Source organism: Humulus lupulus, chromosome 5, assembly GCF_963169125.1.
Source record: "Humulus lupulus chromosome 5, drHumLupu1.1, whole genome shotgun sequence".
Classification (NCBI taxonomy): domain Eukaryota; kingdom Viridiplantae; phylum Streptophyta; class Magnoliopsida; order Rosales; family Cannabaceae; genus Humulus; species Humulus lupulus.
The window spans coordinates 53,973,452-53,998,499 of NC_084797.1; the positions used below are offsets into that span (position 1 = coordinate 53,973,452).

Consider the following 25,048-nt stretch of genomic DNA (forward strand, 5'->3'; position numbering starts at 1 on the left):
TGTATGGGAGAAAGTGCAGATCGCCCATCCACTGGGATGAGATGGGTGAGAGAAGGTATTTAGGGCCATACATGGTTCAGAGGACCAATGAGGCTGTTGAGAAGATTCGAGCAAGAATGCTTGCCTTGCAGAGTAGGCAGAAAAGCTACGCTGATCCTAAGCGTAGGAACGTGGAGTTCCAGGTTGGGGACCACGTTTTTCTGCGAGTTTCACCACTGAGAGGTGTGAGGAGGTTTGGAGTGAAGGGCAAGCTGAGCCCTCAGTTTTTTGGACCTTTTGAGATCCTAGAGAGGATTGGACAGGTGGCTTATAGACTGGCTTTGCAACCATCACTATCAGGAGTTCATAATATGTTTCATGTCTCCATGTTGCGAAAGTATGTTTCTGATACGACACATGTGTTAAGGTATGAGGACTTAGAGTTGTAGACAGACTTGTCCTATGAGGAGCGACCAGTTCAGATTTTGGATCGGAAGGATAAAGTCTTACGGAATAAGACAATTCCGTTAGTGAAAGTATTGTGGAGAAACAGCAAGGTCGAGGAAGCAACCTGGGAGTTAGAGACAGCGATGCGGGATCAGTATCCCGAGCTATTCAAGTAAATTTCGAGGACGAAATTCTCATTAGGAGGGGATAGTTGTAATGACCCCAAATTCGCTAATGAGGCTTAAGGGCCTTGATTAATGTGCCGGGAGGGCATTACTGGAATAAATATGGTTTGCATGAATATATTGATTTAAATGCATGATTATATGGTTAATGATGCTTGTGTGATTATATTGGCTTTTGTGTGATATGTGAATATGGTAATTGTGAGAACCACATTATTATGTGGGTAGATCTGCAGAGCACGACTCAAGGCGATCCTAGAGCTAGTTAGCGGGGAAAAAGTCACAACGGGGCTTAGCGGTTGACTTTAGATAAGTCAAGGGTATTTCAGGCATTGGGTAGTTATTTAGACTATCGGGTTATGAAAATAAATATATGGAGATATATTTGAGGTTAGGAAATCTAGACGGGAATATTGGGGGATTTTACCATTTTTCCCTCGGGGACGGTTTCGGCACCCTGAGCCTTGGGATTAACTTAACAAGTAAGACAAACTTAAGGAAAACAGTAGACAGAAATATTAGACCGACTCTTTCTCAACCCTTCTCTTTACTTTCTCATTCAAGGAAACACAAAGAGGAAACCATTGAGAATTTGGTGAATCAAGCTGGGAATTTCTGAGCATTGAGGTGGGGATTTGGAGGCTTAGCTCAAGAATTAATCAAGAACTAAATCAGGGCTAAGGTAAGCACTTAATTTCCTTTTCTGTGGTTAGAAATTCTGAATATATGTTGAATGATATTGTGTGGATTATTTGATGAAAGTTCATGCTTGGTGAATTTTACTATTTGATATCATTGATTGTGTTGCATTTCATGTTTCTTGCTGGGCCTTGGCTCACGGGTGCTACGTGGTGCAGGTAAAGGCAAGGGCAAGTTGGATCAGCCTTGATTGGAGAGCTCAGCGAGGGGAATGTACATGGCCAGCTGCTCAGCCGCCACAGTTGAGGTTTAGGCAGGGACGCGAGACCCAAAGACTGTCTATTTTGCCTTAGTATGGCTAATGATTATTTATGTACTTTTGGGAGTCTATAAACCTACTTTTAACTTTGTTTCTTTTGGGATCCCGTGTATATAACAGTTTTATTATATAAAATGAAACTTTTGGGACCAAAATCTTTTTAACCCTAGCACATACATGTTTAGTGACACGTTTTAAAGCTAATGACTTGATTAGCAAGTCTTGCACCTTTATAAGTACACAGTGTAGCGGTCTTGGCTATCCAGGGCGTTACAACTTGGTATTAGAGCGTCCTAGGTTTAAGGGTTCCTGAAGACAGGCTGGACATGTACATTCACTACTTGAGACAAGCTCAAATCAGGGTTCGGTAATGTGTATATGTGATTATGTGCTTATGTGTCTGGAATGAGCTATGAATGTTGTTATTTACTGGATTACTAGGAAGCATGAGATACTGATAGGGCCTGGCCCTTGACTGTTGTGTGAAAATATTGGGGCATGTTTACCAGCATTGTCGTGCATGTAAATGAATATATGGATGAATAATTGTATATTGTGCATGGGTGAATGCCTATTTTATTGCTAAGGTGCAATGAGATTGGAGGCGTGCTTATTAGCAGCCAGTGCATGGGAATGGATGCTTATATGTTATGTGTGGTTGGTTGTGCTCTATTGATGGATCTTGGAAAAGTTTTTACTCTGTCATCATGGTCTGACTGCCGAGTCGTTATTTGCATATTGACTTGGATAGTTATGCGTCCAAGAAAATCTACATGACTTGCCGGCACTAGGTCCGGGGCTGTGAGTGATGATCAGGTCCAGAATCCTCCGCCAGTCCCTGAGAACTAGCAGCAGTTAATGGCGGATATGCAGGCTCGATTACACAGTCAAGATGAATAGATTCGCATCCTGCGACAGCAGGCTCCATCAGGGAGTGCTGCCCCTATTCGCATCCTGAATATATGCTGAATGATATTATGTGGATTATTTGATGAAAGTTCATGCTTGGTGAATTTTAATATTTGATATCATTGATTGTGTTGCATTTCATGTTTCTTGCTGGGCCTTGGCTCACGGGTGCTACGTGGTGCAGGTAAAGGCAAGGGCAAGTTGGATCAGCCTTGATTGGAGAGCTCAGCGAGTGGAATGTACATGGCCAGCTGCTCAGCTGCCACGGTTGAGGTTTAGGCAGGGACGCGAGACCCAAAGACTGTCTATTTTGCCTTAGTATGGCTAATGATTATTTATGTACTTTTGGGAGTCTGTAAACCTTCTTTTAACTTTGTTTCTTTTGGGATCCCGTGTATATAACAGTTTTATTATATAAAATGAAACTTTTGGGACCAAAATCTTTTTAACCCTAGCACATACATGTTTAGTGACACGTTTTAAAGCTAATGACTTGATTAGCAAGTCTTGCACCTTTATAAGTACACAGTGTAGCGGTCTTGGCTATCCAGGGTGTTACAGTTCGTTACCAGCTTACCCTACGAACTAGCTCATACTTACATTTTGGAGATTTGGTAGTATAATTGAATGGGAGTATTTATCATAGATATGAAATCTATAACTTCTGTTTAAAAAGTGAAACGATAATTTCCTTATAGCTTGGTTCTAGTGTTAAATGATAGAGTACTCGTTTCTGTAATTAAATTTACGTAAATATCATATACAAGGAACTTAATGGGAGTTTAGGATAAATTATCAACGAGGGGTCAAATGGTAATTTTCACCCGTCTCATTAGTAGATCATTTATAGAGGATTGAATGACGGTTATGATTTTAACAATGGATAACGTATTTACATTTGGTGTAGAACGTTCTATGAATTCAAGAGTGCAATTCTAAGTTTATAGTGGAGTTACGAGGAATTAATAAGGTAGTGAGATTATTTTTTATAAATAAACTCACGGTAACTGTAACGCCCTGGATAGCCAAGATCGCTACACTGTGTGTTTATAAAGGTGTGAGACTTGCTAATCAAGTCATTTAATCAAATCGTGTCATTAGTTAAAGTGTTCTAGGGCTAAAAGACATTTTGGCCTCAAAAGATACATTTTATAAATTATAAACAATTTACAGAAGGGATCCCCAAAAGTACAAAGTTTTAAAGTTGATTTACAAAATTCAACGGTTAAGAGTAAACATTAGCCATACTAAGGAAAAATACAAGGTTCTGGTCCTCTCGTCCTTGTAATCTCCTCAACCGTGGCGGCTGAGCGGCCTGACATGTACATTCACCCTGTAGAGCTCTCCAATCAGGGTTGATCAATCTTGCCCTTGCCTTTACATGTACCACGCAGCACCTGTGAGCCAAGGCCCAGCAAGAAAACAACATACACAGCATATACAATATTATCAAACAAATATTCTAATAAGCATGTTCAAATATTCAATCCATAGCATATAAGCATACTTCAAGGTACAAATAACCTCATCTATACTTAGATTATTCAACAATCTCATTAATCACATTCATAGCCAAATATAATAATCAGCTAACACAAATACTAGGACCGACATCTTAGGCCGCACCGCACCCTCTGTTTAACCCACTGACTCCGGCCCGCTTAAACTGAGCTCAGTGCATAATAAGCTGTCCTCGGATACCAGTGTCCGAGCCGTGCCAATTGCACAAGTTAACCATTTCACGCTTAGGCCGTTGGTTTACAATTTACATGGCATAATACCATTCTTTCAATCATATATATCGGGGAGCCCTTAGTCCCGTTCAAATATTCAACCGGGTGTAGTTTTCTTACCTTTGGTTTCTAGATGAACTAGTTACAGGCGATACTCCTTGAGCGCGATCCGATCCGATCCCCGAGCCCTAGCTTAGCACCTACCATTAACAATCTTAAATGAGTTTCTAAACCAAGTTCTAGTCCCCGGAACATTGAACTTCACCAAATATGGTAAAAGATTCAATCCCAAGCACCCTAGGTTAAATTCCCAAGCCTAAAATCTCAAAATCCCTTAAGGGCCCCAGCATAGGCCATCCATGTCGCGGCATGGCCCCAAACAGAGCCCTCCTAAGGCACAAAAATAGGTAAGGGTCACAGCATTGCTTAGACCATGTCGCGGCCCGCCCTCCTTCCTCAGCATGCATCAGCTTCGAAGGGCCGCGGCTCACCAAGAACCATGCCGCGGCCCGACCCTTTGAACCCAGAAAAATCCACCATTTTCAATCTCTAAACCTCACCTTAAGCCATCCCAAAGCTCCCAACTCAAAACCAATTAATAACAACAACATTAGAATGATTTAAACAACACAATTCCACCAAAAATCCAGCCTAACACTCACCAAAATCCCAATTCCGATTTCTGAGATTTCAAACCTAAAAACTCAAAACCACCCATGGAAATACTAAAATTCAACCATCAAACTTTGAATTGAAACTTACCTCAGTTGTAGAATCGTTCCTCCAAGAATCCCCTGACCTATCTTCAAAGTTTCAAACCTCAAACTCCACCTTGAATATCAAAATTACAACTGTTAAAAACTCAGCCATTTTTCTTAAAGTTCCTAACCACAGAACGAAAATAAATGCTTACCTTGGCTCTAATTCAGTCCTTGATTGGTTCCTTGAGCTAATCCTCTGGTTCAGTCCTTCAATTCCCCCAAGTTTCAGTTAATTCCCCTTGAAAATCAGGGTTTTTCCTTTACTAAGAGAGAGAAGGAGAGAAAGGTCGGTTTAAACTTGTGTCTACTGTTTTCTAACATATTCCTTAAGTCTATCCTTAAGTTATCAGACTAATCCCAAAGCTCGGGGTACCGGAAATGTCCCCAAGGGCAAAATAGTAAAATTCCCCAGTATTCCTGCTTAAACATCCTAACCTCAATTATATCTCCAATTATTTATTTTCATAACCCGATAGTCAAAATCATTACCCGATACCTAAAATACCCCTGACTTGTCCAAAGTCAATTATAATGCCCCGTTGCGACTTTTCTCGCTATCTAGCCCTAGGATCGCCTCGAGTTGCCGGCTGCAGATTTATCCACATAATAATGTGGTTCTCACATATATCTCATATATATTTCATATTATCATCAATTATCATATAAATATTATTAATCACATAATTACACATTTAAATCACATTAAATCCATTATTGCCCTCCTGGCACAGTAATCAAGACCCTTAAGCTTCATTAGCGATTTTGGGTCGTTACAGTAACTTATTGGAGCTTGAGTTCATGGATCGATGTTCCCCATGTCATCTCTTATCAAAATGAATCTAGTAGTCTTGAATAATTATTCAATTATTAAATATAAAAATATCACATTGACTAGGTCAATGAAAATAAATAATGTTAAAATATTTATTGATATTTTGTGAGAAAAGAAATAGAAGAAACTTTGAGGTTTTATTGCAAAGTCTCAAAAAGAGAGTATTATAGCCAATTGGGACAATTTTGTTAATATTGATAAATTGGTATTAATATTAATAAAATGAATTAAATAAAGGTCAAAATTATAATTGGTTGATTTTGACAAATATTTAATTAATTATAATTATTAAATAATTAAACAAAATGGGTAACTAAAACATATTTTACGTCCTATCTAATTTCCTATATATACTAGTGTTATAGAATGCATTAAAAAAAAGTTGAATTTGACAAGGTAAAAATTCACTACTAATATTCTATATCTAGTTGCCCACTCTCTCTTAGTTTTCTCTCTAGGAAATCTCTTCTCATGTGTTGAGACTTACCCATACAAACACTAAGTTGTTTTAGAGAAAGACTTGGAAGACTGTGGTCTTGTTTCAAAGCGATTTGGATTCCTTGCAATACCTATCATTCAACAAGGACAAAAGATTAGGGAATCCAAAAGGTGTAGTCATTGTTCCGCTACGCATCTCGTAAGTACTCTAATGGTTTTATTATTGTATTTATGAATCTTTGTATATGAAAATCACTTCTATGCATGTATTTATATTTTCTATTGTATGTTATTTTGTACAAAAGGGAGCATGCATATAGACTTATATATATGAGATCCTACAAAGGATTCTCCTCTAGTGATGGCGAGCATTTGGTGTGTAAACTTAACAAGTCCATTTATGGTTTAAAACAAGCGTCCCACCAATAGTATTTAAAATTCCATGATGTCATATCTCCTTTTGGATTTCGAGATAATGTCATGGATCAATGTATATACTAGAAGGCCAATGGGAGTAAGATTTGTTTTCTTGTTTTATATGTGGACGATATTCTTCTTGCAACCAATGATAAGGGCATGCTATATGAGGTAAAGCAATTTCTCTCAAAGAACTTTGAGATGAAGGATATGGGTGATACATCTTATGTCATTGGCATTAAGATCCATCGAGATAGATTCAAAGGTATCTTAGGTCTATCTCAAGAAGCCTACATTAACAAAGTTTTAGAGAGATTTCAGATGAAAGATTGTTCACCAAGTGTTGCTCCTATTGTTAAGGATGATAAATTAAATTTGAGCAAGTATCTAAAGAATGATTTTGAAAATGAAGAAATGAAGAACATCCCATATGCTTCTGCTGTTGGAAGCTTAATGTATGCTCAAGTGTGCACAAGACCCAACATTGTCGTTGTTGTCGGAATGTTAGGAAGATCTCAGAGTAACCCGGGGTTAGACCACTGGAAAGCTGCAAAGAAAGTTATGAGGTACCTTCAAGGTACTAAGGATTACAAACTCATGTTCAGACGAACCGACAACCTAGAAGTAGTTGGCTACTCATATTCAGACTTTGCAGGTTGTACTGATTCACATAAATCAACCTCTGGTTACGTGTTTGTGTTTTCCGGTGGAGTTATATCATGGAGGAGTAACAAACAGACCTTGACTACTACTTCTACTATGGAAGTCAAGTTCGTTTCGTGTTTTGAGGCTACATCGCATGGTGTATGGCTAAAGAGTTCATTTCAGGCCTTAGAGTTGTAGATTCCATATCTAGGCCATTGAGAATGTTCTGTAACAATTTAGCTGATGTATTCATAGCTAAGAACAACAAAAGTGGTATTCGAAGCAAGCACATCGACATAAAGTATTTAGCCGTGAGAGAACGTATTAAAGATAATAAAATGGTCATTCAACACATTAGCACTAAATTGATGATTGTTGATCTAATGATGAAAGGCTTGGCACCTCATAAATTCAAAGATCATGTAGTGAAAATGGGACTTGGTTCCTTTATGTAAATTTATTGTACAAACTAAAGTTATTATCAATGATACTCTTATTTTGATATTTTCTCATATTTATGCGCATCTTAATTTTATTTGAGAAAATTTTATCTTCATAGGACGTGAATAAACATGAGGTTTATTCGTTTAAGTACATAGCCACATAAAGTACATTGTTATGTTATACATGGAAGATGATACTAGCCATAAAAGAGGACCTATAGTCATGATTCATGTGCTTATTATCTAACAAGGATAATCATTGGGATTAAGTAATACATTAAATGCTAACCAAGTAGGAGAATGTTAGAATATTTTTTACGATGTATATTAAAAATCAATTTGTTACAACTAATTGATTTTTTATTCATTTAATATATCAAAGTTACTGGTCAACATTTATCTGTTAAACCCAATTTGAATTTCCTAACTAAATGGAGGGAATATCTCAATTAAGTTGAGAGAATATCTCAACATCTGTAATCGTGGTAGAGACTCTGATGGTAGGTCTCACTCTATAAATATAGAGTACCAGTCCCCAAGGTCACTGCTCATTCAGTAACTCCATCTAAAGAGTTAGTGAGAGCTTGAAAGCTTGTGTACTCGTTCTAATTTCAGTTTCTTTCCTTTTGTAGATCTAAAGCTTCTAGATCGAGATTGTCAATAACAATGGCTTGAGGTACACATATTTTGATCATCTTCGTATATGTTCAGTCTACATATATTAACTCCGCCTAAATGTGTAGAATTGTTCATATGCTTATATTTCATTCACTCTAACAACGACCCGGTAACACCATTGTTGAATCAATGGACGTATCTCGTATTCATATTGTCGAGCTTTTAGTTTGGCTAACATATGAGAGTTGTTTTTTTAATTTTTACTTCTTCCCGTAGGAGTGCGATGACTGAATCAATGAGTTTTCCTGCAAATTAGTAATTTAGTCAAGCTCATTTATTACATTCGTTTTGTAGGCTATGGTTCATGAGTCGATTGGTATTCAAGATAATAAAGTGGACTTAAGAGCCGTGGACAAACTTCCTGAGGATCAACAGGTTGAACTGCATATGACCTATATTCGTGTGATTTGCATTTCCTTTATTTATCTATATTCTACTATTGCTTACAGGAGGTTGTGTTTTCATTAGAACAATATTCATTTTTTAAATCTATAACATATGTGAAAATTTTGGAAACAATGAGATGAATATTCAACGATTGGTGGTTCAAAAAGTAACCAGAATATCCCCACAACAGGTTCGAAATTTGTAAATTTTAGATCATTTGTAGATTGTGGTGTAATAATTGTAAAATGGCTGTTGATGTATTGATTTTGCCTAGATTTTCATTTTTTTCCGAAAACAACAAGTATAACGATTTTTTGAAAGTTCAAAATCAAACAAGATTAAATGATCAAACCAAACCAATCAAGTTAAGAACGAATTAGTTTGGTTTAGAACCACGGTTTGAATTTTATAATTGTTCCATTTTTTACCTAAGTTTATTTATTTTGTAATACATCTTCCATTTTCACAAAAAAAGACAACCAATTAATATTAATAATAATAATAACATTCTCTAAAGATAACACATAATTCAAAATTAGTTATATCCTACATACAATAAAAACCTAACCTTTATAAAATAGGTAAAAAAATCTGTCTCATCTCATATGCACAACTAGTTAAAAGTCCATTCCAGTGGTTAATTAAAGTGAAATCAGTCTTCAAATATGTTTATACTTTTTTAAGACTTCTTTAAGAGAAATATAGACCCGTTTTTTAATGGTCAAAGGGTAAATCCATTATGCTCCTATTTCAAGCGTACCGAGCTTCACAAACTGACAAGATTTTTCCCAAAAAAAAAGGTACTTTTGCTTTCTTTAATGAGTGTCATGCTCTCCTGTCCAATAACATTAATATTAATAGTAACACAAATCAGAACAAGTGGAATCCTAATCCTATTTTATTGTGATAAACTGATAATAAAAATAATCTAATCAATAAAATAATAAAAAATTCAAGTCTTTAGAGAAGGTATATATATACATTATACCAAATAAGTATACTACGAAACCAAAGACTCCAGCTATAAGAGCACCAGCAAGATAAAGCAATCTGCAAAATTAAGTATATCAGACAATTTTGAGCAGGAAAAAATGCTCTTCACCATACAGATCAACACAAAAATCACTCACATGATCACAAGAATTATGCAAAAGAAAATTCTAAGACTAAGACACAAAAATTAAAGCCTATTACGCATGCTAGTCTCATAAATCACATGCTCTAAAGTCTAGTGTGACTTGGTAAATGGTTTTATTTTCAAAAATAGATAAATCTGAAAGTGTGTGATAGACCTCCCTTAACATACGTCTATGCTAGGAGGCACAAGAAGTCTCATGTGGAGGGAGCTGTAGTGGATACCACTCTCTAATTCTGTTATACGGGCTTTGTTTGGGTAGTACTTAGGTGCACCTTTTATCATAGAGGCTATGTATAAACAAGAGACTGATTTCATTTTGTAAACAGTTAGTGATTGAGTGAGATTGTATCTCTTACAGGAGGGTCCAGGCTCTCGGAATTCCTGGTTATTACTGAAATACAAACATCAGTTTCCTATTTTAATTCTTTGCATTTGTTCCTAAACTGCTTAATACCAATTTGGATAGCTCAGTTCCTATCAAATTGGTATCAGAGCATTCGTTCATGGGGCCCAAGAAGGATGCGACGGTCGAGTCGATCGAAGAACGAGTGGGTGCCGAAGTCTCGGATCTCCATCTGGATGTTTTGAAGCTCAATGAAGGATTCAGTAAGCTTCAAGAGGAACTTCAGTCTTTGATTGAACAATCTGTCGCCAAGCACCTCGACACAGCCATGTCTAAACACATGGACACCATGGCGACCCAACTCTCTCAGATGTTGCTTCCCCCAGCTCGGCTTCCGCCAGACGCAGTGGCGACCAGTGCAGACCGCCAACGACGCGCCGTTGAGGGCCATGCGTCGTCCATCGGCGAACCCAACTCAGTAGGTGCCCAGCCAGCTTCGCACCATTCACCCACAGCTCCGCGACCGGTGATCCCCCAATCCGTGCCCCAGTGTATACCCCCGACTATTCCTCCGATTCAATTAGGATCGTTTTACGCCGATCCGACACTCAGCCAAGATTTCCGTCCACCTAGGATGGAAATTCCCTTGTTCAACGGGGAGAACCCCGATGGATGGATTTACCGTGTCGAGCGTTATTTTCTACTCTCGAAGATGATGGAAGCGATGATGCTAGAGACGACAATTGTGGGTTTCGAGGGCGACGCGTTGTCCTGGTTCCAATGGGAAAACCAGCATCGACCAATCACGTCCTGGAGTATGTTGAAGCATTTGGTTCTTCTCCGGTTTCGGGCTGTTCCTGTGGGTTCCCTGTCCGAAGAGTTCTTGTCCGCAGTCCAGACCGACACCGTGAAGGATTACCGCGTCCGGTGGGAGGTACTGGCTTCCCGTGTTCCAGATGTGCCCGACCACATCCTCGAAGGGTCCTTCATGAAAGGCCTCAAAGACGATGTTAAGGCTGCCCTTCACATCCTCCAGCCCAAAGGATTGGCCCAAATTATGGAGACGGCCCAACGAGTGGAGGAAGGCCACCACTTACTCACCTTGAGCCCAACCACCAGGCCCACCCACTCAAAGCCGAATCTGAGCCCCATTCTCCCCACCCTACCCAATTATCTCCCTTACATCGCACGTACCCTTCCGTCAGGATCGCAGCCTAAGCCAATGCATTCTTCGACAGCATCCTTGGTCACGACCGCTTCCAAGGCAAGCAGCAACCGTCCTTCAAGTGCCCCTGCCTACCGCCGGCTGTCGAAGACCGAATACCAAGACAAACGAGCACGAGGGGTCTGCTTTAAATGTGATAAGAAGTTTCATCCAGGACATGATTGTGAGCAAAAGCTTCTCCAAATCGTGCTCACTTCAGATGACGACGACACTGAGCCCGCCGAGGAGAACCTTCCCCTGTCACCGGAGTCCGGGGAAACCATTGCTTCCGACGAAACATTGGCCACTCTCTCTCTGAACTCGCTTATTGGGATTACTTCCGCACATACGATGAAGCTAGCGGGACAGATTGGGCACTAGCAGGTAACGGTCCTCATTGACAGTGGCGCTACTCATAACTTTGTGTCTATGGACGTTGTGACCGCTGCCAACCTTCCAATCACAGCGACCACGTGTTATGGGGTGTTGTTGGGTACGGGTCGCAAGGTTCGAACGGAAGGAATCTGCGCTCAGGTGGAACTCAATTTGGGAGCTATTCGAGTCGTTACTGATTTCCTCCCTCTAGAACTCAGGGGGGCATATGTCATTTTGGGCATCAAATGGTTGGAGACCCTCGGCAATATGCAAGTCAATTGGCGGACTATGGTTATGAAATTCGAAGTGGCTGGTTCTTGGATAACTTTACAGGGGGATCCCAGTTTGTGTAAGTCTCCAATATCCTTAAAAGCCATGGTCCTCACAGTGGAAAGAGGGGCTGAAGGTTATTGGGTCCAATTCGAAGCCATGGCCACTGAGGCCGAAACTAGCACCCAATCGCTTCTCCCACCTGTAATTCAACTGCTTACACAATATGTAGATGTTTTCGAGATGCCTCCAGGACTTCCTCCCGTTCGAGCTCGGGAGCATTCCATCACGTTGAAGCCAGGAACGGAACCTATCTCGGTCAGACCATACCGATATGCCCACATGCAAAAGGATGCGATTGAACAAATGGTGCGGGACATGTTTCAAGTGGGCATCATTCAACCTAGTACCAGCCCTTTTTCAAGCCCGATGTTGTTGGTCAAAAAGAAAGATGGCAGCTGGCGGTTTTGCGTAGATTACCGGGCCCTAAACCGGGAAACAGTGGCTGACAAATTCCCTATCCCCGTCATCGATGAACTGCTGGATGAGCTCCACGGCGCAACAGTCTTCTCGAAGTTGGATTTAAAGCCCGGGTACCATCAAATTCACATGTCTGCCCATGATGTTGAGAAAACCGCCTTTCGCACTCATGAGGGACACTACGAATTCTTAGTTATGCCGTTCGGACTCACAAACGCGCCAGTCACTTTTCAAGCTCTTATGAATGACATATTCAAAGATTTTTCGAGAAATTGTGTGCTGGTCTTTTTTGACAATATTCTTGTTTATAGCCCGTCATTGGAGACCCATTTAACCCATTTGGGGTTAGTTTTGCAGCGCTTACGGGACCACAAGCTGTACGCCAACCGAAAGAAGTGCATCTTTGCCCAGCCCCAAGTGGAATATCTTGGTCATGTGATTTCAGCAGAAGGAGTAGCTGCCGACCCAAGCAAAATTGAGGCTATGATGAAATGGCCGATTCCACGAAATATCAAGGACTTGAGAGGATTCTTGGGTCTCACTGACTATTACCGTAAATTTGTACAAGATTATGGTAATATTGCCCGACCACTTACTGATCAATTGAAGAAAGATGCATTCCGTTGGTCTCCTGAAGCTCAAGCTGGGTTTGAACAGTTAAAGCTAGCTATGTGCTCTGTCCCTGTTCTAGCGCTGCCCGACTTCAGCATTCCTTTTGTTGTAGAGGCCGATGCTTCTAGAATGGGTTTAGGGGTTGTTCTGATGCAAATGGGGCGCCCTGTGGCCTATTTCAGCCGCGTTTTATCACCCCGAGCACGCCTGAAATCCATTTATGAGCGGGAATTAATGGCCATCGTGTTGGCAATTCAAAAATGACGTCCATACCTTTTGGGCCGACGGTTTGTAGTCCGTACTGATCAACGAAGTTTAAAATACCTCCTGGAGCAACGTCTAGTGGCTATGGACCAACAAAAATGGCTTACAAAAATTCTGGGGTACAACTTCGATATACAGTACAAACCTGGAGGGGAGAATAGAGGAGAATCGAGCAACTGATGCTCTGTCTCGAGTTGACCCTACTGCCTCACTTGCTGCCATAACAGTGTCGAATATCCTCTCTATTCCAGACCTACAGGCCCACATCGCCACTGACCCAGCCCTCTCTAAGGTATTGCATGAACTATCAATTGGTCAGGATTGTGGCGGCTACTCCTTGGTCCATGGATGTCTCAAGTTTAGAGGCCGTTTAGTGTTGCCTGCCTCCTCCCCATTTATTCCAATGCTCCTGCAGGACTACGATAGCAGTAACATGGGTGGACACTCCAGGGTTTTCAAGACATTCCAGCGACTGGCAGCGGACTTTTATTGGCGTGGCATGCGCCGTGATGTGGAAAAATTTGTTGTTGAGTGTTCGGTGTGCCAGCGGAGTAAGTAATTGGCGCAATCTCCAGCTGGGCTCTTACAACCATTGCCGATTCCCGAGCAAGTTTGGGAGGACATCTCAATGAACTTCATCGAAGGCCTTCCACTATCGAAAGGATTTGATTCTATCTTGGTTGTGGTGGATCGTCTTTCCAAATACAGCCATTTCATTCCTCTGCGTCACCCCTTCTCGGCCTTAACGGTGGCAAAAGTATTCGTTCGCGAGGTAGTGAAACTCCATGGGATCCCTCGTTCCATTGTCTCGGACAGGGATAAGATCTTCCTCAGCTTGTGTTTGGAAGGAACTATTTCGGTTACAAGGAACCTCTTTGCAGCATGGCACGGCCTACCACCCGCAATCCGATGGCCAAACCGAAGTGGTCAACCGCTGCCTAGAAACTTATTTACGCTGCTTTGTAAGTGCCAAACCCAACCAGTGGGTGAAGTGGCTACCTTGGTCTGAATACTGGTACAATACTTCGCATCATACCTCCATTGGAATGACTCCCTTTCGAGTTGTACACCATCGAGACCCCCCACCGCTACTTCGTTTCGATCCAGCTAGCGCCAAGGTGTCTGTAGTGGACCAAGAACTTCGTGACCGTGATGAAGTCCTCCTACTGCTGAAACAGAATTTACTTCGCGCGCAGCAGAAAAAGAAAGCACAAGCTGACCGAAAGCGCCGTGATGTTCATTTTCAAGTGGGTGACATGGTTTATGTGAAGCTCTGTCCTTGCAGGCAGCGCACCATTGCTAAATGACCAAATGAAAAGCTGTCCCCTCGGTTCTTTGGTCCCTTCCCAGCGTTGGCCTGTGTGGGTGCCACGGCTTATCACTTGCAACTGCCACCACACGCATCCATTCACCCGGTTTTCCATGTTTCCTGTTTACGGGCAGCTTTAGGTCCACAACAGCAAGCTTCATCCCTTCCTCCGGGCCTCACCGCGGATTTGGAGTGGCTCTTAGAACCCGAATCGCTGCTGGCTATCTGCCCTGGGACGCACAAGACTAGTCCCCAGGCTCTCATCAAATGGAAACACTTACCAGAATATGAAGCTACTTGGGAAGACTTTGCTGTCATTCAGCAGCAATTTCCACAATTCCACCTTGAGGACAAGGTGAAACTGCAGGCCGGCAGTATTGATAGACCTCCCTTAACATACGTCTATGCTAGGAGGCACAAGAAATCTCATGTGGAGGGAGCTGTAGTGGATACCACTCTCTAATTCTGTTATGCGGGCTTTGTTTGGGTAGTACTTAGGTGCACCTTTTATCATAGAGGCTATGTATAAATAAGAGACTGATTTCATTTTGTAAACAGTTAGTGATTGAGTGAGATTGTATCTCTTACAGGGAGGGTCCAGGCTCTCGGAATTCCTGGTTATTACTGAAATACAAACATCAGTTTCCTATTTTAATTCTTTGCATTTGTTCCTAAACTGCTTAATACTAATTTGGATAGCTCAGTTCCTATCAGTGTGCAACTCATAAACTCTGCAAACCTAATCTTGTAATATAATTGTCTTCACTTGAACTTTTTAGCTCATTAATCGAAATTTGTATTCATAGAACATATATATAGAAAATTTTCGGAGCCCAATGCATAGTCAAATTCTTTCGCTAGCCAAATCAACTAGATCATTTATGTGTACATAAAAAACATGTATTCACACAGAGAAGAAAAATAATAACAGAAACAACATTTGATAACATAACAAATACTTGAACACCATCTCAAATAAGCTCAAGGCAGCAAAAATCACATATATCTCACTTTGATCTCCCTCAATTTAAAAAGATAGAAATTATCAAAGAAATATAATCTGCAGCATTACAAATGACCAAAAATATAAACCATTCGCATTAGAGAAAGAAGAAAATATACCTCTTTTAACAGTCTCCTGTAAGAGATTACCTTCACACCAAGTATCTAGCCTCTTCTCATCGAGGCAGCAAACCAGAAAAGTTTAAACAAAAATGACAGAAAGAACAGAGACAAGGACAGGTGCATGGACACAGAAGCATGGACATAGACATGGAAAGGGAAATTACAAAGAGAGCACCAAGTTTCCATGCTCTAACACAGTCAGAAAACCTTGCTGAGAAATAAGCACCAACACATCTCAACTAATGTTAATAAAACTTATACTCACCTTAAGTGTGCATAAAAACAAAGATTCTCTCAACAACAAATTTCTCTTAACTGTACTGAGCAAGTTTAGACTAAAACATATATCAGATATCAGATTTTCACAGTAAACATAACAAGAAAATACTATATTTTAATTAGACAATTACTACTACCAAGTTCTAACAGAAATGTTAAAACCATTTCATCTTGGCTTCTAGTTTAACTGCACCAGATATCCAACCAAACAAGCCAACCATTCTTGGTAAATCAATTAATAGAATATCGCAAACGATGAGGAAGAAATAAACAAGGTAAGCAAAATTTTAAAAACAATTGCATTGTAAATTTAAAAACATAGCTTAAAAATAGGTTATATACAACCTTATTGCCCTAAATGAACCCCATAAAACCCACAACACAACAAAATAACCAATAGCAAAAACAACTAAACTAACTCAAAAGAGCTACAATCTTACGAAATGATCAAAATTTATACAATCAATATCATATCTTTTCACAAGAATCAAATAAAAAAATAAGCAAAAGCCATGATCATGAGCCAAAACAATCAAAAAAATATATACAAAAATTACAAACAAAAAAATATATATTGATTATATTTAAAATGTTCAATTATTATTAAAATTGAAATCTAAAAAAAAAAACTATACCTCACAGACAAATGGAGAGGAAGACAGAGACACAAATGGAGGTCTGAGGGTTATTGCTTCTTGCCAGGGGAAGTGATACACATACAGGGAGAGGGACGGGGAGGGTGGCGTGGTCGTGATGTGTGCTCCAGCGACTTCACGCTTCATTTGCAGTCGACGCCGATGGCCATGAGGAAGGAACTAGAGAGTATCGGCGCGAGGGAGAGAGAGCCAAGAGACACGTGTGTGAGAGAGAGTGAGTGAGGGAAAGAGAGCCGAGGAAGCATGTACTGGTTTAGACTTTAGGTAGCTTAGGATTTTTAAAATGATAAATATGTATATATATATATATAATATATTTGTATAAAAAAAATCCTGAAATGGTCGGGTCTGGTTTGGACCGTCGGTGAGAATGGTGCAACAGTGACCAGACCAGATTAACCTATACAGTCCGGACTGCCAACACTGGTCGTAAATGATTTGGTCTGGACCGGTTGGGGTTCAAGACCACTAAAGAGCTATTAAAAGTGTGAAGATAAAAAATTCATTATTTAAAAAAGGGTGCAGAGAGAAAAAAGAAAGTGAATATAAAAGCACCCCAAATAATATCCTACCCACTATACATTGCATTACAATATTTCAAGTATGAAAGATTCTAAATTAAGCTTTATGGTTGACAAGCTCCCCCAAAAATTTGCCAATATATATCAAAATTTCTGAGACAAAACTCCACACTTAAAAATCCAATGTAGCTTTTATGCACCTAATCAACTATGATCAGTGACTTAATATCTTGAATACTAGGCATATGATCTTATCTTGGGTCTAGAATCACTATACCATTATTTGATGGGAAATGTTGGACATATATACAAGTGGTATAAGATATCTGTCACATGAACTTATTCTCCACCACCCATTTTAACTCCTCGAGTTTCTGAATGATCTTTGGATTCATCAGGTCCCTAGCTTCTCTAATGAGAGTGCCTTCACTGCTCAAATGATATGCATCAATGATAGCCTTAATCCAGGTATGAAGTTGCTCTGGCGTCCTATTAAAATGTCAACACCAAATAAAATTGTAAAACTAGGAATAATAAAGGTTGCAGCTGCTTAACTACACAATATAATACCCTTCAATAACATAAGAATACTAAGTTTTTAAATTCATTCATACGTGTACAAGCAGTCAATATCCTTTCCTTCAAGTTCTTCTCCTGGAGTAAAAGCATCATTCAATGTAGATAATCTCTCGTCAGGATCCTCAATTGTTAGAAGATACTTCAATATTCGAATCTCCTTCGGCACCAGCCTTTGAAGATTACCTCTTGCAGTCATATACAAGTGATATAAAACGTCTTTAACCTAACCAAATGGGAAAAAAAAACATCCAGCAGTAGTTTAATACCAAATAAATTCATATCTTGCATATATCTTGGCAAATTACACTTTATATGAACCTTAATACGTGTGTGAATAAAATGTTAGTCAAACATCTGAGCAAGCTACGATTACCTACCTCGTCTTTCATCATGTTTGACTCCTTGGCTGCTGACCAAGCTTTTGTGATCATCAACACCAATGCTGAGTCAAGCTGATTTTTTGCAGCTAAATTGTCTATCTTCCTACAAGCAGCATCTACAGAAGGAGAGTTGATAATATCTTGTAATTTCAGCTCTGCATTGTTCAGTGCTTCAATGCTTTCATTTGCAGCATCATAAGCTTGTACTGCAGCCAAGCATGTATTCCCAAGCTCTGCTAAAACTGCAACGGAAACAGAAAAGGTTACTCACATCAAATCTATTGATCTATGGTAGCAGATCCGAGTAATGGTGCAAATAAAAAATCTCACCACTTTGCTTTGTTTCATTGTCATAATAGGATTCAGCTACTGTGTGAAGATGAACAAAAAATTCTTTTGTGAAATCTTTGCGACGCCTAGCAACAATATCACTTAATTCTGAAGGTGCTAATCTAATTACTCTGAGAAGTTCATTGTGTCTTTGAACATCTTCATCAACCTGTACAAGAGTATTAGCTAAATTCTGATGCACCATCACAACAAATCTAAACAAGCAAGGAACTAAGAGATATATTGATCCTCCACCTCTTTAAGTTTCCGGCATAGCCTAAGTATTTTATGCTTCATCCCATGATTATCTCCACTATCTGCTCGCTCTTGACATCTCCTGTAGAAATGTGGCCGGATGCTGTCCCATTCCTTACTAAAAGCTAATAACCTTCTCCAGTCAGTTGGAGTGGGTTTGTCTACTAAGAAAACCTCAATCAGCTTGTCACAGACTCGAATCATTTTCTGGTCATCCAAACTCCCAACACTACATTTTTCTTCTTCATCTTCATCATTTCTTATTTTTTGAACTGATGAGGAATCAAAAGAATCGGAAACTGATGCCTTTTCTCCACTACAATTACTTGGCATCGCTTTGGTTGTGTGACTTGTGTCATCAGCAACAGCACAAGCAAAAAAGGACTTGGAATGTCCTAGCTTGATTGGTTTAGCTAGAGAATGAGTACCTAGCATTACACAACAGTTATACTTTGCAATAAAAAATAAATAAATGCATTCAACTATGTCTCATTTCTTTCCTTTTTTTTAATGTCTTTTCCAAACCGTTGTCACATAAATTTTAACAGAGAGCATAAATTAAGGGTACTCTTCAAATATTTCTAGGAAGATGTATTCAATCAGTAATGGCACGAGTCTAGGGTATCAAAACATAACAATGATAATCAAATTTTGTTTTCCTTTATAAATCTCATATCACACAATTCCCTAAAATATTGTTTATCTCACTGGAAGTAGAATTTTTTTTTATCAAAATACTCATTCACAGTATAGCCTAAGCTGAAAACCTAAAAAAATAGCCCCACCAGCTAAACATAAGAAATTGAAAATCACAAAGCAACAAAACAATTAGATAAAATGGTTTTATCAGAAGCTCCTAACACATTTTCAAGCAAATAAGACAAATTCTAATTAGTTTTGGGCAACCGAACATGGATAAAGAGTGTAAAATTTCTGAAGATGATACCTTTCAAGCTTATGGAATAGAAAGAAGCGCTTGGAGCGGAGTTCCCGAGCAAAGAAGGAGAAAGCATGCGGGGACTCATGGGAGCTTTAGGAGCTCGTGATAAGAAGAAACATGAAGGCTGTAAAATCGCAGAAGAAACCTCCATTGTTATCTTATCAACTGTGACGAGAATTTTCCCTGTCGACTAGAGTGACGGGCTTTTATCCTCTTCTTCTACACCCACAAGAGAATAATAAGGTCTCACGAAACGGCGTCGGTTTAATCACCTCAACGAATAAATTTACAACGGAGATAAAGACAGAGACACAAACGGAGGTCTGAGGGTTCTTGCTTCTCACCGGCGAAAGAGAAACGCAGACAGGGAGAGGAACGGGGAGGGTGGCGTGGTCGTGGTGTGTGCTTCAGCGGCTCAACTTTCACGCTTCATTTCCAGTCGACGCCGATGGTCGTGAGGAAGGGGTCAGAGAATACCGGCGTGAGGGAAAGAGAGAGACAGAGGAGGCGTGCGTGTGTGTACTGGTTTAGACTTCAGAAGACTTGAGGGTTTTCAAAATGATAAATATGTATTTTCTTTTTAAATACTTTTTGTTACTGCAAAAAATAAAAAAAGATAAATACGTATTTTCTTAAATACTTTTTGTTTTCTCGTCTGATTACTTGTTAATTTAATAACCATTGTTTTTCTTAATGCTAGATACAAGGAACTCTGTTAAGTTTTATTTATAGAACTATAAAATATAGATCCGCCTGCCAATCTTTTATAATTATTAAAAAATATATATTTTTAAATAATTTTTTAGAAAGATTATGATGTAATGATTTATTTTGATCGTACAATATATATTTTATATGGATACGTAAAGCTATTTTGACTATAATTTTTTATTTCAGGATAGTGTTTATTGTTTATTGTATAACAAATCTCTTATAGACTTTTGAAAAATTCTAATAAATTAAAATACTGAAAACAAAGTTCTATTTTCAACCTTATATTTTAGTCGATTATCTGTTGGAACATTTATTTTTTAAAATTAACTTGTAGACCTCAAGTTTTGTCAAAATGTTAAAATAAGAATAAATAGATTGATTATTTCAACACTATATTTTGATCAATTACTCGTTTTGATTCTTTATTTTTAAAAATTACTATTTGGATCATATATTTTTAAAAATTAACTTTTAGATCATATATTTTTTTTAAAAGGTTAAAAATTCTTTATAAAAAGTAAATTATATAAATATATAAAATTTATGTTTTCTATAAGGGTTCACACCATTTAAACCTATATTTTAGCCGTTTACCCATTTGGACCCTTCATATTTTTAAGTTAATTTATGGACCTTATGTTATGTCAAAAAATTAAAAATAAGAATGTAAAGATAGATTATTTGAACCACGTATAATTTGGTTGATTACTCATTTAGATCTTTTATTGTTAAAAGTTAATATTTGAATCGTATTTTATCAAAAAGTTAAAATATAAATAGATAAATTTTATTATTATTATATATATACTTTTATCTATTATAATTTTTATTAAAATAAAAATAAGAAAAATGAGAAGATAGATAAAAATTCATTAATTAATTGATAGCCATAAATTAGAAAAGTAAAATAAAAAATGAGAAAAAACTATTGTTTACTTATATTTATAATTTAACTAAATAGTTGTGGTAATTAAATATCAATTCAAATTTAAATTCAAAATATATATCGTTGAAATAAATTAAATTGAAATTACATATGAAATTATATCAATATATTTTTGTAAAAGTATTACATTTAAATTTAAAAAAACATAAATAATTTAAATAAATATTTATTATATTTATTATTATTGTTGTTGTCATCATCAATCATAAATTAGAGGTGTCATTTGTTTAAGCACATGAATATGTATAACTTGAAAATGATTTATTTGATTTTAAAAAAATTTAATTAATTTATTTAATATTATTTTTAATTAATAATGTGTTCCTTGTTTCTAAAAAAAAAATTCGTGCTTCACATCAACCTCCACATCTTTTGTTGATGCAGGAATGTCCACTAAAATTACAATCTAGAAAACATTTATTTACTATAGTGAAAACAAATCACAAATCCAAACAATACCATTAGTAATATCGTATTGTCACAAGCTTAATAAAATATTAAATGAGAGACAAATAAAATTATTAATATTGATGATTGGTGATAATAATTATAATATTTTGTAAAATTATTCAGTTTTGAATAAAAAGCATAATTATAATATAATAAGAAAAATAGATTAATAGAGAACCGAAAAGTATTATGTAATTTTTTATTAAAATTTTTATTTAGTATTTTTTAATGATTAAATAGTTAAAATATTCAAGCTAAATAAATTTTTAATCAAATTAACATGTATATATATTGATATTTTTAATTGTTAAGATATTTTAGAAAATAGAAAATGAATAAAAAAAATTAGATTAAATGAGAAAACAGAAAGGGTGATTTGAAGAGATTTTAGAGTGTCACACAATCTCCTTGAAGCTCTCCTTTATAATTTAATTAATTTTTTTTTAATATTTTTCAATGATTAAGTAGTTAAGATATTTAAGCTAAATAAATTTTTAATCAAATCAATATGTATATATATATTGATATGTGTTGACCCTCGATTTGGTCAACTACACGGAGTCAATAAAAACGATAGAAACAAGTTTACCATTTTGCCCTCGGGGTCGTTTCCGGCACCCCGAGCCTTGGGATTAACTTAATCACCTAAGTATAGACTAAGTAAAATCTCATAACATGGTAGAACACAAGGAACAAACCCTCCCTCTTTCTCCCTTTTCTCTCTCAAGGAAAAACCATAGAAAACTTAAGGAATTCAGCTAGGAATTCAGTGGTTTGAGCTGGAGTCTTGAAGGATTAGTCCAGTGTTCAGCTAAAGAGTTCAATCAAGAACTGAGGTAAGATATAAGCTTTGTGCATGGTGATTAATTCTGTGTTTTGGCTGGGTTTTAAAGTGTTTATGGTTTTGAAATTTAAGGACTGAATTGAAGCTAGAAAGCTTGGGTTTTAGCTCAAAAATTGTTAAGGGAGTTAGTTCATCAAAGAAGGTAAGCTCTAATTCGTATATTAATGTTTGAATTCTTAGTTTTTATGGTTGGTTTAAGTGTTCTTGAGTAAGTGAGTTTCAGATATTAAAGTGGGATTTTGGTAAGTTTCTAGGGTAAGTTTCAGGTGGGTTGTTGGGATAATTGAGTTGTGGAATTGGGATGGTTTTGAGTGAGGTTTGAGAGTTAAAAATGGTGGTTTTTTTGGGTACGAAGGGGTCGGGCTGCGACATAGTTCTTGGTGAGCCGTGGCCCTCTGAAGCTAAAATGTGCTGAGGAAGGAGGGCGGGTCGCGACATAGGGTTTGTAGGGCCACGGCCCATGTCTAGTTCTGAGCTCAGATGGGCTCTGTATTGGGGCTATCCCGCGGCATGGGTGGCTTGAGCCGCGACCCTTAAGGCTTTTGGGATTTTGGGATTTTAAGCATGGGAATTTCACCTAGGGTGCTCGGGATTGAATCTACTACCGTGTTTGGTGGAATTCAATGTTCCGGAGACTAGAACTTTATCTAGAAGCCCTTTTACGATCATTAATGGTATCCTTTATCTTGGTTGTGACTAGGTATAAGCTAGGGGCTCGGGAAACAAATCGTGCTCAAGAGGCATCTTGCACAATCAGTACACTTGGAAACTAAAGGTAAGAAAACTACACCGGTTGTTGATTTATATCAGGACTAAGGGTTCCATGTTTGTATGCTTTATGAAGGATGGTATTATGCCATGTAAAAAGTAAAAAACCAGCCTAAGAGTGCCGAAGTTTACACTAGCGCACAAAGTGCGGCTCGCCCACTGGTACCTGAGGACAGCTTATTATGCACTGAGCTCGGTTTGAGCGGGCCGGAGTCAATGGGTTAAACAGAGGGTGCGACCTAAGGTGTTGACCCTGATTACCGTGTAACTTGATTGTTATTATTGATTGGTAGATTGTTATGTTGTATAGCTGGGTGTTGATTAGTTGAATCTATGATTGAATCTTCGTGCTTTGTGACCATTGTGGTGTGCTAAGTATATGAACATGCTTAAAGGGTTATTCAACTGTTATCATTGCTTGTTATATAATGTTATGTTTTCTTGCTGGGCCTTGGCTCACGGGTGCTTCGTGGTGCAGGTAAAGGCAAGGGCAAGATTGATCAGCCCTGACTCGAAGAGCTTTGAGGGCAGAATGTACATGATCAGCTGCTCAGCCGCCACGGTTGAGAGGGAGACAGGAACAGGAGAACCAGAAACGTATGTTTTGCCCTTAGAGTGGCTAATGGTTGTTTGAACTCTGGAAATTTTGTAAACTGACTTTTGAACGCTGTTCCTTTTTGGGATCCCATGTGTAAAAATGTTTAGTTATATGAATTTTACCCTTTTGAGACCAAAACCTTTTAACCCTTGTTCATTAGTGATTTTTGTGTCACGTTTTTCACTAAATGACTTGATTAGCAAGGCTTGCACCTTTATAAGTACACAGTGTAGCGGTCTTGGCTAACCTAGGCATTACAACTTAGTATCAGAGCGTCCTAGGTTTAAGGGTTCCTGAAGACCAGCTGGGCATGTACATTCGCTGCTAGAGACAAGCTCGATTCAGAGTTTGGTAATTTGTATATGTGCTTATATGCTCGTATGTCTGGAATGAATTATGAATGTTGTTATTTATTGGATTAATAGGAAGCATGAGATATTGATAGGGCCTGGCCCTTGACTACTGTATGAAAATATTAAGGCATGCTTATTAGCATCGCTGTGCATGTAAATGAATATTTGAATAATTAAATGCATATTGTGTATGGATGGATGTTTATATTTTAGTTGTTGAGTGGTAATGTTGGGGCATGCTTATTAGCAATGCCAATGCATGTGGATAAATTCCTATATTTTGATTGTTTGTGATTGGTTATGTTCCTTTGGTGGATTTTGGAGAAGCATTTACCCTGTCATCATGGTCTGATTGCCGAGTCGTTGATTGCAGATTGACTTGGATAGTTATGCATCCAAGAATATCTACACGACTAGCCGACACTAGGTCTGGGACTGGGGGTGATGACCAAGGCCAGATTCCTCTGCTAGTCCCTGAGAACTGGTAGCAACTCATGGTAGAT

General features: G+C 38.2%; 1 protein-coding gene across 2 annotated transcripts; it reads right to left on the reverse strand.

Moving 5' to 3' along the window:
- Nucleotides 1-17,507: 17,507 nt before the first annotated feature.
- Nucleotides 17,508-20,424, reverse strand: LOC133834830 (uncharacterized protein At4g37920). Of its 2 annotated transcripts, XM_062264584.1 has the most exons (7): nt 20,217-20,424; nt 19,879-20,091; nt 18,933-19,360; nt 18,678-18,846; nt 18,345-18,589; nt 18,003-18,190; nt 17,508-17,877 (listed from the first exon to the last, which is right to left on the reverse strand). In XM_062264584.1, exons 2-7 carry the CDS (start codon nt 20,021-20,023, stop codon nt 17,718-17,720), a joined length of 1,335 nt encoding a protein of 444 aa, XP_062120568.1. In that variant the 5' UTR covers nt 20,024-20,091; nt 20,217-20,424; the 3' UTR covers nt 17,508-17,717. The 2 variants fall into 2 exon arrangements, with proteins under 2 accessions (XP_062120568.1, XP_062120567.1); XM_062264583.1 differs by having other exon boundaries at nt 19,879-20,424.
- Between the last annotated feature and the right edge of the window lie 4,624 nt (nt 20,425-25,048).